Source organism: Diuraphis noxia, unplaced genomic scaffold (assembly GCF_037042655.1).
Source record: "Diuraphis noxia isolate RWA-SAM2 unplaced genomic scaffold, SU_Dnox_SAM2 contig0003, whole genome shotgun sequence".
NCBI lineage: Eukaryota > Metazoa > Arthropoda > Insecta > Hemiptera > Aphididae > Diuraphis > Diuraphis noxia.
In genome coordinates, this window is record NW_028301713.1 from 31,856,813 (window position 1) to 31,871,041 (window position 14,229).

At 36.2% G+C, this 14,229-nt stretch overlaps 2 protein-coding genes across 2 annotated transcripts; both read right to left on the reverse strand.

The window, feature by feature from the left end:
• Positions 1-1,324: 1,324 nt before the first annotated feature.
• LOC149057233 (uncharacterized) lies at positions 1,325-6,213 on the reverse strand. The gene is made up of 10 exons (XM_089221793.1): positions 5,837-6,213; positions 3,545-5,556; positions 3,246-3,486; positions 3,078-3,188; positions 2,700-3,010; positions 2,505-2,637; positions 2,270-2,446; positions 2,109-2,213; positions 1,557-2,052; positions 1,325-1,496 (listed from the first exon to the last, which is right to left on the reverse strand). The coding sequence occupies exons 1-10, from the start codon at positions 6,039-6,041 to the stop codon at positions 1,406-1,408; spliced, it is 3,882 nt and encodes a 1,293-aa protein (XP_089077919.1). The 5' UTR covers positions 6,042-6,213; the 3' UTR covers positions 1,325-1,405.
• Positions 6,214-9,661: 3,448 nt separating this feature from the next.
• Positions 9,662-11,461, reverse strand: LOC107166019 (hexokinase-4-like). Its single transcript, XM_015514507.2, has 2 exons — positions 10,534-11,461; positions 9,662-10,170 (listed from the first exon to the last, which is right to left on the reverse strand). Exons 1-2 carry the CDS (start codon positions 11,459-11,461, stop codon positions 9,662-9,664), a joined length of 1,437 nt encoding a protein of 478 aa, XP_015369993.2.
• Positions 11,462-14,229: the final 2,768 nt, after the last annotated feature.

The following is a 14,229-nucleotide window of genomic DNA, read 5'->3' on the forward strand; positions in this document are numbered from 1 at the left end:
AATTTTTTGTGAAATGGCTCGGATTCGATAATACACACAATAGTTGGATAAATACTTGTGATGTTAAAAAATAGTGTCAGTCTAGCTGCAGACATGAACGTGTTTGGTAGTTCTCAGTCTAGTGAAACTAATAAATTTTTAGTAAATCTCGAACAAATTGTTAAATCGTTTTTGCCTAAATTAGATAAAATCGACCATTTACTAGAAGAAAATCATAAATCTATTCTAATTCAAGAGGAACAAACAGAAAAGCTAGAATTAACGTGCTTAGAGATTACAGAGCACATGACAAGAGGCGAAGTATCATTACAATATATCAAAGAAACTATAGATGAGATTAAAAAAATAATACCAGCTATACTGAGCCGCCTTAACACTATAGAAACTTATTATAAAGACAAGGCATAATGTCTTCAGCCATATTAGACATGCAATGCATACTTGGCGTCAACAATAAATACATGATTAAAGAAATGTCTATTGTAGACACAGAAACATGGGCAACTCAGCATTGGATTTTTAAACATTCAAAATCCATAGAGGATAACAAAAGTCGTAAAACCAACAAGTGGCTGGAACGTAATTATCATCAACTAGCTATAGAATACGGTGATGTCGAGTACGAAGAAATAGGTAAAATATTGAATTCATTAAAATTCAGTTGCATCTACGTCAAAGGCGAACAGAAAAAACAAGTTCTTATGGAGTATATACCACACGTCGCACTCATCAACATTGAAGACTTGGGCTGCCCTCGTTTGGATCAACTATGTGATGACGAAACTTTACCTTGCTGTATTTTTCATATGGAAATTAATCCTAAACAATGTACATTTTATAAAGTTTTTGCTATAAGAAAATGGTTTGTAAATAATTCTTAAAAATGTGATTGTATTTAATAAACATTATATTATATTTTAACATTAAATTTTTTTTTTTATTTATATGTGTTAACATTTGTCAGATTTACAATTCAGGGTTATAGATTACATTTAAACGTAAATACAAATTATTCGAGTGATATTTACAATAAATATATATGGTATTTACAACATAACAAAATATATACATGGTATTTACAATAAAACAAAATATATACATGGTATTTTACAATAAAACAAAATATATACATGGTATTTTACAACAAAACAAAATATATATATACATGGTATTTTACAACAAAACAAAATATATATATGATATTTTACAATAAAACAAAATATATATATACATGGTATTTTACAACAAAACAAAATATATATATGATACTTTACAAAATAGATTACAATTTATATATTATATAAATTACAAAATATACATGATATTTACAATAATTTCAATTGTACGTGTTGTAATAGAAATATATCTCAAGAGTAATATAACAAACTATATACAGGTTGTAAAATCAGGTTATGAAGTGTAAAAGGTCTCTCATTAACCCTTTCTCTTCCTCATTCCAGTTTCCTTCTTTGTCTAATTCAGGCCAATCATCTCTCCTATAAAATTATAAATATTATAAGTAAAATAATTTAAATATATATTTTGTAATAACTTACTCTATACTATAATGTCCATGGGCCAGTGTGTGCACTTTATCTTGCAGCACTATCCTCTTATCATCATAGCTGTTATAAGTTAATTTGTTGGTCTTAATCGTCATGAGTTTATGTTTGAATGACCGTATTGACAAGTTTTCCTTATACGCCTCCACGTCAGCTTCTCCAAATAAACATTTCTTGTGGTCTTCCAATGTCATGTGGTTCTTAACCACATGCTGCCTTACCCCCTTTGCTTTTATTTGTTCACCTCCTACTCTGGCATCATCCCCAGAATGTACGTGGAAAGCGTACGATTTCGCCCGCAATGCACAAAATTCGGTGATTATATCACCATCTACTTCATCTGAGAAGTACCCAGGTTCCTTACTTCTAGCTGCAACATAACATGGATGATCACTGGGTAGGTTAGCTGTATCCATTCGATCCAACAAGCTGTGATTAGCTGCCAAGTCTTCATAAAAATCATTAGTTTTAATGTGGTATATCAACGAATCTAAAAATAAAAATAAATATAATATGTGAAAATTAGATAAGTTTTAATATATTTACCTGTATCAGTATACATTAGCTTAATTTTATCCCTATAGTGCTTCTGCATAACATTGTAGTGATAGTCATACATCAACGTCTTGCTGATATCCAGCACTGCAAATCCTATAGAAAGTAAATGTATGATAAAAGTGTATTATATAATTTTAAAGTATATTTACCAATATATATAGGTTTGTCAAATTTAATAATCTTATTCTCCAACGCTACTGCATTGAGGTTTTCATTGTAGTTAGTGCAGTGTTTAAAAGTAGTTTTATTAATACATTTTTGTAGCCTCCTCTCACAGGATACCAACTCTATTTTCAGCTGTTTTCGTTTCGATTCCATAGTTTTTCCTGCACAATAGTAAATTTTAAAAGTTTTAAAAGTTTTAAAAATTTAAAAGTAACCTACCAAATACAGCGTTGTTCATCAATTTAAAGAAGTCTTTCTCAAATGCGTTCCTAGCCTTTTTCCTCATTTCGGTGTTTAAATCTATATATTTAGCCAGCCAATCTGACTGGTTAAACTGTATCACTCTATGTACCTATAAAAAATAAGAGAAATGTTAAAAATCTGTTTAAAATCAAATAAAATACAAATATTTACTTTTTCAACAATAAGACCATTCTTAATCGCCTGTTGCAGGTTTCGATAGTGAATAATATAATTATTTTTCTTCTCAAACGTCGCCATCAACTTCTTAACCTTTGATCCACGCGGTACACTATTTTGTGGCAGGAAGGGCAGGTCATTGTGTTTGTCGTGTAAATTTTGTGGATATGTTATATCCACCTCATACACTCGTCCTATGGAGGAGGTATCATCCAAATCATTTAATCCGTTTAATGTAGGTTCAACCCACTTGAACCCACCGTATGGCATGTACTGGGACATCGCCCATCCATACAAGTTATTACCTATACAATTTAAATAAATATTAAAAAGTTTTGAAAAAAAAAAATATAAAAATAAATATATACTTACAATCCTGATATATTATCCACGATTTATCTTTCGTATCGTCATAGCCTGGGACCTTGCTATTGTTTGCCTTCGCATACCTCTTACTCGCCTGCACCAAACCCCCACGTATACCTATTTAAAAAATGTATTAGATTATTATATACACATTTAAAAAAATTATATACTGACCATTTTCAAACATCAACAACATGTCGTACTCGTCCAGCAACTGCAGCTTTTGCCCCGTGAACTTTAACATTGCGTCAAAGCTTAAGCCTGGGGCAGTAAAATAATGGGCAGCGTCTAAGTTATACGTCTTCATGCACAAGTCGCGGAAGTTCTCAAAAACATCTGCCAGTAGTAACACGTCAATTTTCAGGTACAGGTCGGAATAATCACCGAGTGTCCTACAGTTAAAATGACTCCATACCTGTAACACACAACAATTTTCAAATATAGATCTAAATACATGCGAAGTGTAAACATACCTCCTTAGCATGGTCAAATTCGCTCTCCTTAATCCCGCTCTCTGTTAACGTACTGTAAAAGCTCCTCTTACTCGGTAACCTAGTATCCTCTAGCCGCTCCCAACTATCTGTGAACTCGTACGGGTACACCCCCTTACGAGTCACGAGCGGCATATCTCCGGCGACAAAATGTTTGGCTGTCTCACGGAAGTTCTCATGTTCGGGTGTAAGCAAATTTTCAGCCAGTGACGACAGACTCGACGCCATAAACCGGAACGTGTCGATAAACCGAACAGTGAAGGTACTACTTATATATTTCGAGAAAGATATATATTTCTCTTCACTGTTAGGTATAACGTTGATCGTCTTAGTATCATACCCAAGTTCGGTGATTATGAAGTGAGAGTCGTAGTTTGTGAGATTATGAAAAAAGACAGGTACAAATTTAGGCTGTTGTAACTCTAAGTTACACCTAGAGCACAAGGTCTGCCTAAATTTGCCTGTCAAATGATCATGATCCCTAACCTTATCGTCCCCGACTAATATACATTTGCATAAATTACACTTCATACACTCTTGATGTGTTTTTTCTTCACCCTCAGTCATTTTTATCGGGATATTAGTCTTCATGAGATTTTCAATTTTCAGGGCCACCTCAACTATTGTCTCCACAAAATGTCTCGCTACGTCCGTCCTGTCTTCGCTGCCTCTGTAGATTACCGGCCCCGTCGGTATCTCGTGTTGAAGCAATAACTCTGCCGGTACGTCTTCGCTCGCTTTCACCAAATACCCATAACTCATAGCTTCGTGTTTCTGGGTAATCGTGGTACTATCCCCTCTTGCCTCCTCCGTCTTCGCCAAGATCGCCTCAAAATCCGCGTAAATGACAAACGGATGCCTAACCGTGTTTTTCCACGCCTTGAACTCAACACAATCACCCTCCTTAGGCATTTCTGGTAAAATTGGTTTGTGCGCCCCGCAAATCAATTTGTGTTGGTCCAGGGCCTCCTGCCCACTCAACTTGAATTTATGACGTCTGTCGTCGAAACTCATAAAACATCTCTTACAGAACACGACACTCTCAGTGTGTCTGGTTTTCTGAGCGCGGACCAGCCTGGAAAAATTCGAAATATACACGTAGTGAGAGTTGGCGCCGTCCGTCACCAACAACAGATCAAAGTGGTTGGCTTTCTCATCATCGACGACACGTAGCGGGTACACCTCGTACGTCGGATATTTACGCGGTGGCTGGAACTTTTTATCCAACCCATACACATTCACAGAGACAGTCGAGTTATTTTTCTCAAATTTAGCGATGTCTGATAGAGGTGTAGGGAACGATATACATTCAAAATTATATTTTTTCTCGTGCTTTTTATAATTTTCTCCGACGTAATATTTATATTTATCCGATACATTTTCAGTCACATGCCTCGCTAAAATCGCCCATTTAAAACACTCCTGATCCGTGTTTTGCGGGTTGATGGTGCTCCGTTTCCTTTCTATGTAGGCCGGCAACTCGATATACGATGATCCGCCCATCGGAGTATATTTGTAGACCGCTAACAATAACCCATCTATGCTCTCTAATATAAATCCACTTCCTCGTGATTTATATTCTTCCTCCTCCTTCAACAACTTTATAAAAGCCCTCTCAGTGATTGTACTAATGTCACTATCCGCAAAAAGTTCTACCGCCAAAGTCTTGAATGCCCGGTTCTCCGACGAGTTTGGTACGTTGGGCCGGTTATACGTTGCCTCGAGCTTAAGATTAAATTTAATCGCCCCTTGCTGAACGCGTGTTTTTAATAATTTGTTCAGCTCGGGCTCGAGCGATCGAAGAAACTCGGTATAAATTAATGTATTAGTAATATTTTTAGCATAATACCAAACTATTTTTCTATTTGCCGAAGATTTGATTTCTACGAAACCGGGGGACTGAACTAGACACATGCGTGCTTTTTTTGCCCTAGCAGCCGACACGGTGTTGGTGGTTGAAACACGTTTACCGTTAACGTTGGCGGTGTAAGAATCTTTAAAAAAAAAAAAAAAAACCTAATATTAATATCTAATGAAAATAATAAATTGGCTAATCTATTAAAAAATCCAATTAACCTCACGACTGATAAATAAAATCTAACGAAACAGCTATTTATCTTTTTTTAACTTGTGACATTTACAAATAATTTAATGTCACGTATTTCAAAAATCTATTTTAAATCTTACGATAATATTTCTCAAAAAATAATAATCTACGGAGGAAAAATCACCAGGTCTTTTAAAATCTAATTAATTCTTATAAATAAAACTAACCTGTATTCTCAAATTCGTCCATTGCGTTCATACAAATAATATCGCCGTTGTCGGATACCGCATTCGATCCACCGGCCGGGTCATCGGGGACAAATATTTGAGGAGCAATCTGAATATAACCTTGTGGAGTAGGCCGGGTAACACTTTGCTGTGCTGGTTGAACCGGTACGATACCTTGATCATTTTCAGACACTTCAGCGAACATATCATCATATCCATCATTAAAATATTTGTCCAGTTCATTATTATTGACATTATTCGGTGCGATTTCACCTAGTTGAGGTCTGACGCGTTCTACAGCTTAAAAAATAAATATTGAATTAAATATTAAATCAAGCTAACTTAACCTAACAGCTCATAAAATATACATACCATGAACATTTTTCATATGCCTATTGAGATGTGTCTTGTAACTGAATGTCGATGCGCAAATAGTGCAAGAAAAACGAACACCATTGTGATTTTTTTGATGAGCAGTCAAATTACCCTTACGCGTAAACGTGGATGGACACTGCTCGCATTTAAACATTTTTTCAAATTTTATTTTTAACAAAAATAACAATATTTTAATGGCTTAGTTCGCAAAAAGAAAAATATACGTGTTCAACGGTTTAAGACGATATACGTACTGAAGGGATGTAGGCTCCTTAGGGCAGTTTTTAAATATTAAAGACTTTTTACAGTACGCATGCGCTAGGTGGTAGTAAAGGAGTGGCCATCTACGAATGTAGGCTCATTAGGACAGTTTTCAAATATATTTTTAAATCTCGTAAAGGAATGTCACAAAAGGTATCTGCCGCCAAAGGATGACCCATATAACGACAAATCTTTGAAAAAGCCGCCTACATAGAAATCGGTCACATCGAATAAATTATCAATGACATAAAGAGATGACCTAAGAAAGCGGCATAACGGTAAAAGCGCTACATAAAAGGAAGGGTATCTGCCGCCAAAGGATGACCCATATAACGACAAATCTTTGAAAAAGCCGCCTACATTTAAATCGGTCACATCGAATATACCATAGCGGCACACTTATAACGGTAAAACTGGTAAAAGCGCTAACAGTCGTCTTGCCCGTCTATGGCTGATGACTAAAAAGCCGCCCACATTTAAATCGGTCACATCCAATAAATTATCAATGACATAAAGAGATGGCCTAAGAAAGCGGCATAACGGTAAAAGGATGGGTATCTACCGCCAAAAGATGACCCATATTACGACAATTCTTTGAAATAGATCGTATCGGCAGTGTATGAGCATCAGTCTTGACGAGCGCTTAGTGTGAGATTCACCCTGTGCTTTACTTGTTATAGTTTTTGTTATTTAATCTTATATTACACATATATACGATTTTTATTTATCAAATCTTTCGTCTGTAAAATGTAAGTTTTTTGTTTTTTTACACTATTCATAAATTGTTTAAGATTTACATATAACTCGATTTTTAGATGACTAATAATTCATCGTCAAGTATGCCGTGGTTTAGAGGAGATGATTATATCAGAGTTCTTGCAGCGACACCACCGGTAAGTTTTAAATAAAATTATTACTTAAACTCAATATAATATAAAATAATAATTTTTAATTAGACTCAATCCGAAGATAGTGGGTACTTATCCTATCAAGATTCACAAATAAATCGTACGTTTTCGCCAGTTGAACATTTAAATTCTTCGCCGGACATGTTTTCACCTTCAACACCGGATTCTCCCCCTTATTTTTTTCCAGCAAATGAAACAGTAAGTTTGTATATATCAATAGACCTATAATTCATTATAAAATTTGCATAATCTGCTTTTAGCTGAATAATAGCCCGTCACCAGGACCGACATCAAGCCCCGTAGATTTAAGCCAGTGCGGACAACGATTTGTGTTCTCGCCACGGAGCCCTCCTGTGAGACGGGATCCTCCCGTCGGATATTCTGAGATGGCAAGTTTTAAATAAAATTATTACTTAAACTCTATATAATATAAAAATAATAATTTTTAAATAGACTCAATCCGAAGATAGTAGTGGTTCCACCTATCAAGATTCATAGGTAAATCGTTCGTTATCGCCCGATATGTTTTCATCTACAATACCGGGATCATACGCATTGAATTTGATAGAAGCCATGGAGTTTTCTCCGTCACCCCCACGACAATCGCAGATAGACGAATGGCTTAGAACAACTCCGCTATCACAAAGTATGTCAAACATAGTACCTCCTGAATATGACTTGCTCATTAACGGGAGGATATTAAACACCACACAACCGTCCCAAAATGAAACTGGTTGGGCGGAGGATGGCTACAACGATATCCTGTCTGAGCATATGTTAGCAAATGATGAATGGTACAATGACGGGGCTGACGAGGTATTGAACATCCATATGGATGCCTTTGAATACCACGAAGGTGAAAAATAATTTTTTTAAATTAAATATATTTTTTTTATATATTATGATAATATTATACATAATATTTTAAATTAAATATATTTTTATTGTGATAAATATATTTAATTTATGATAAATAATATTTTGTATATTTTATATTTTTATTAAAATAAATATATTTTTTGTATATTTTTAAATCTCGTCTACTTAATTTAGTGAAAATAACGCTAAGTGGCCTAGTGGGTTAATGTTATAAGAGGGTGTCGATCAGTTATTTTGTAGTTTTTTTCCCAGTCATATATGATAAGCGATAAATGATAACTGATAACATAATAAGTGATAATATATATCTCGCGCACGTGCGCGACCGGGCGGCGGTCAGGAGGGTCAGAAGGGTCAGAAGGGTCAGAAGGGTCAGAAGGGTCAGAAGGGTTGGCGGTCTGAACATACCAAATCATACTACTCATACCTAATATATTATGTACCTTTAAATGAAACGTGATTTTCTTGACGCTATATTCGTCTCTCCAACATTATTATCATTTTTTGCGTATTTACAGAAATTTTCAATGGTTACGTCCGTGAAAATTTATATTTATTAAAGAAAAAAAAATAATAAAAATTTGAACACTGTATTTATTACCATAATATGTTCGTAGTTTTATGTGAAGTGATTTAATGTCGTAGCAGAAGTATCATGGATTGATGATGAAACCGTTCTATGATATTTCACATAGATGCTCGTTATTTAGTTTCATTTTTGTACGTACGTTAGGGCCAGTTGTACCGTCTACGGTTAAACTTCGATTACGCTTAATCAGCTGATAACAGATATTTAACCGTGCAAATTCGGCCGATTAAACTCCGGTTAACTTTAATCAGAGACGGTACAACTGGCCCTTAGTGTATGTTGGTTTCTCAATTGGCAATGTTTTATATCTGAACACATATCACATGTGTTAGGGTCCGATAAATGAAAAATGTTTTTTGCCGAAATATAGGTTGCTCGTACTCGACTATCCTTGTTAATGTGACTGATCTGTCTGACATGAATTGAGAGCTTTTCCGATGCTTCACCAGACGGTTTGCGTACCTAATCCTCGCATGGTTGTCAGTCATGGTGAGGCGTACAAGATTTCCTGACATGGTCGTCATTTCCGAATCAGCGTTCAAGACACACTCGAAGCACATGCTCACGGTCGGTAGTATAACTATTTATCATAATCTATAAATCACTTCTGTATACTTAAATTAATAAAATACATAATTTAAATATATCGCATGAATGAAGATGAGATGAAATCATGAGATGAAATCGTGGGATAAATAATGTTATCAATTGTTTAAAATTAAACTATCCACACTTTTAAATGTGTAATTGATTGATCATGTTAAAATTGGTTTAATTGGATTTATCGAATAAATTAAATACATATTATTGCATTTATATTAGTGCTGGATTCAATGGGATCGTGGCCAACAGCCTGGCCACAATTCGTGCATCCTGACAGCGCGATTGATCAATTGTCCGTAACGTAAACTTTGCCTGATTGGGCGTCAGTTGCCGCGCTTTGCTACCAACCGTGAGTGCGTACTCCGAGTGTGTCTTGAAAGCTGATCCGGCTATGACCACCGTGACAGGAAATCCGGTCCGCCTCAACACGACTGACAATCCTGCCGCGATCAAGTTTGCAGAGCGTTTTGTGACGCATCGGCACACGTACCGGAACAGCTCGCAATCCATGTATGATGGATCAGTCACATTCAACACGTCGGTCAGGATACTCCGAACAGCACTATGCGATCGGCTTTTGTCTGACTCAACTATCCACAGGTGTTTGGCTTTGAGCGCATACTCTGTATTCATGGCGATCGTAGTCCTACCTTCAAACATCGCCTGATTGGAAGCTATCTCCAAAACCGCTTCGCGCACCAACTCAGCCATATACATGCCTATAATAGTGGACCAAAAACTATTTTTTATTCTTTTTATATATTTAGGTCTTGAAAAGTGAATGATTTTTTAAAAATATTTATAGATACAAATTTAGTATCGAATAGAATTGATCCTATTTTACAATATTTAAATTAACAATAATATAATTTTTTTTAGGTATTTATAATATTACAATATTATAATATGTCTTTGATGTGTGAGTTTTGATTAATTTTTTGCATATTTCTCAGTTTTTCATATATATTTTTTTAATTTTGCTGTGCATAGTTTGACTATTTTTAGCTTTTATAACTTTCGAACCTTTAATAATAATGTAATATCGTAATCACAACAACGTGGCGAGAACGAATGTAACTCACCTGAAGTCATTTTCTCGTAAATTTGCTTGCTGGGATTTTGGGATTTGACGTCGAGCTGACGGTCATACTTCGTCAACAAGTGATCAAGCGCACCATCCTCGCCGAAAGCGCCCCATTCGGTGTTGATGACTTTACGACCGAATTCTGACACGTAACAGCAGTTACAACCATCGTCCACGACGAGCGCGGCACGCGTATCCGGCCTGTCCGCAGCACTGTGCATCATTGCCACACAAGCGTCGTTAAACACGGCCACCGGACCTACAACCGCGTCAGCCCTTTCCACGGCCGCCCGCAACTCGGCGACCACGTCACCGCTTATTGCGTCCGCACAGCCGAACCCCTTGGTCCATCGGCAGAGACTAGCCGCACTCCCCAGAGCCCCTGAGTGCCAGACTGGGAATCCTAACGTTAGTGCCAGTGGCAACCCGACCCGCCTCATGTGAAACTCGTCAGCGAACTCGGCAAGTCTACTAGCCACATGGTCGAACAGATTTGCAACCTTTCCGGTAATCAGGGTGCTGGGCGTCAGTGGATGATCACGTGATCTGGTCCTCACTTCGTTATGTGCATCCAACATGATGGTCGTAAACTGCGTGCTGAATCTATCACCATGACACAGATTCAGGCTCAAGAATTTGGGGACAACCGTATCGATGACTGAAGGTGGTGATGGACGCGATACTCGTGTGTCCCAGCACCTAATTGTGGCCAGCGCGCCAGGTTGTTCGTTGCGCCATAAACCCGCATCCATGGCATCCGACATGCGGCGAGCCACAACCGTCAGCTCGTCGTCGGACACTTCAAATTTCCGACCCACCTCCTCGGCGTTCAATCGCATCCGGAACATCTGTGAATTATTGCTCGTATAATTTCTCGTAGGTCCCTGGAAGTTTCTCAAGTGGCCGAATACACGTCCGGCTGTCATGCGGAATATATTGTAGGTAGAGGTAACGCTTGGTAACATTTCGTATAGTGTTTCGTAAGTATTGGTTTTATTTTTAAAATGTTGATTGGAATTAAAGTTCATACATTTTTAATGCGTTTTAAAAATTTTATTTTATTATTATACATTCACTTATTTTGTTTTTTGTTTATTTCACGTTTATCTGTCGTTTCTAACGAGCTACCAAACATGTGTTAGCATTGTGGTAATCTCATCGCCTACAGGTATCAGGAACCAAGGATAATGAGAAAGGTGACTCTTGAGTCTTGATTATACTTTAACGATTATTTAGTTTGTAATTTATTGCAATTGTATTTAAAACACACACATAAGTCAAAGATTTAATTTCACAACATCAGACTCGATTAATTCAATCAATGAAAATATTCTAAGAGTCTAGAAAAAATTTGATTTGACTTGTTTATTTTATAAGTCTAAAATATTATTCTGCAAGAATTACTCTAAGTCCAATTAATTATTTCAGAAAACAGACATTCTAGTTCAAAATAAACTAGAAACCTATTAATTATTTATATTTAAATTAGTATTGTGCATTTAATAAATAAATACATTTTGTTGAAAGTCAGAAAGTTGTTTTTGTCAGGGGGGACGAACGCCCCCCCTCCCGAAGTATACCTGGATTCAACACTGCTTGTATGTATAGTTGAGCGATGACTTATCTGTGATGTATATTGTACATATCAGGAAATTATTCTATGGGAATTTCAGAGACACCCCGAAACCCGTCAGTCATCAGTCGTCAATAAAACCTATTTTTACTTCGATGACGGGCGGCGTATATATTGTACTAAGTACTAACTATTATGGCGACTATTAAATATTAATTACGCTGCGGTTGCTCTGACTAGTACGTCCGTGCTCCGTGATATTGTTTAATAAAGTTACCAGTAACTGAAGTAAGAAAGAAAGGTACCAAATTACAGAGTCAGTATCCTGAAGATCTCGATGGATCATTTATAAATGAATGTATTCATTTTCATGGATACTTGAAAAGTTTACCAGGAAATGTGTCACCAAAATCTATTTTAGAGTTGTGCAAAATCATCGAAGATCACAATATAGCAGATGTCTATACCCACATGTAGATAGGTATTGCGTTACATATGTATTTATGATATCCGGTTTCTAATACTTCAGCTGAACGGTCATTTAGTGTTTTGAAAAGAGTGAAATCATACTTGAGATCTTCAATGAATGACAACCGTTTGGCAATTTTAAATATAGAATGTGAGATAACTAAATCAATTAGTTACAATGAGGTCATTGAAGATTTTGCTGCCCAAAAATCTCATCGTAAAATATAAATGTTAATGTTTCTTTTGTTTAATTAAATGTTTCAATTTATATTATGCTTCATATTATACCATGTTCTAAACTTCTATGTGTGATAATGTTGTTATTTATGATCATAAAACAAAGGTAAATAAATGTTAAAATGTTGGAGGCACCAAATTATATTTACCCAGTGCATCAAATCTCTAAATACGCCACTGGTGATAGTTACATATTAATTACCTAAATAACCATGTATTCCCTAGAGGGACGCCAGTCCATACACTGTGTTTTCTGCGTCTCAGTAAATAGCCTTTATTTAATCGATACGAATTCGAAAACAATTTCAAAAAATTATTAATTTATATTATTTTTAATCAGATTACAATATATTTTTACATTCACCTGACACGGTCAGCAGCGGCAACCAGTACAAACTGCAAGCTACCACAGCGACCGAGCGACCGGTTTACGCTTTTGTCAACCGCCACCACGGGTTACCGCGCGACACCGTCGACTCTCCTACCGCGCCAAAAAGGCACAAGCTGGGACGGGAAGACAATATTAGTCGCGCCGGATGCATACGGGCCACCGCGGCGCTGCCGATCTCGCTCTCGTAAATCGTAATACGAGTTGAGTAGTTGAGTTACGCCAGTTACGGGATTACGACCGCACATCGACTACCACCGTCATTGACCGTCGTGCAGTTTTCCGTCATTTAGGGCCCGTATTACAGTAGTTGAACTCCGGTTAAACCACGGAATTCGGCTTGTAAAATCAGTGGTTCAAGCAAAACCAAGGTTTAATGGTTTAAAATATGGTTGTAAAACGGGTCCTTAGACAGACCACGTTGTACCTCATCTTAATTTCCACGATACACATACATAATATTCAATTGTAATCTCTCACGTTATTCAACTATACACATTCGTATTCCACTGTAGTACTAACCGTTTTGTATTCTCTTGTATAAGATTACATTTGAATATTTGATTACCGTTTGTGAACAATCAACTTTCAATAAAACAACCATCTCTTTAATAATATAATACATCGTTTTGTGTGTCAAATTATTGGAATGTCACCTCTCATCCCAGTACATAACCTCGTAGTACTTCGAGTGCCATCTTATTCTCTCACATCACCAACACACCGGCGACCGGACAACCGTGGAATACAGTACCACCATAGTCCGTGTCACACCCATAATCCAAATTGAAATGATAGATCTCGAGTTTTTAATTTTAATTAAATTCTAATTTACAGAATTAATATACATAATAATAATATTATGTTTAAAAAAAACTCTTTTATTAAAATAACTAGGTTAATCAGTTTTATAAATTATCATTGTACAAGATGTACCTAAATCTAAAGCAAATTATCAAACAATTTTCAAATAACAGTTTCTATGCATTGACGCTATACGACTTATAATTGAAACGAACATAATAAGT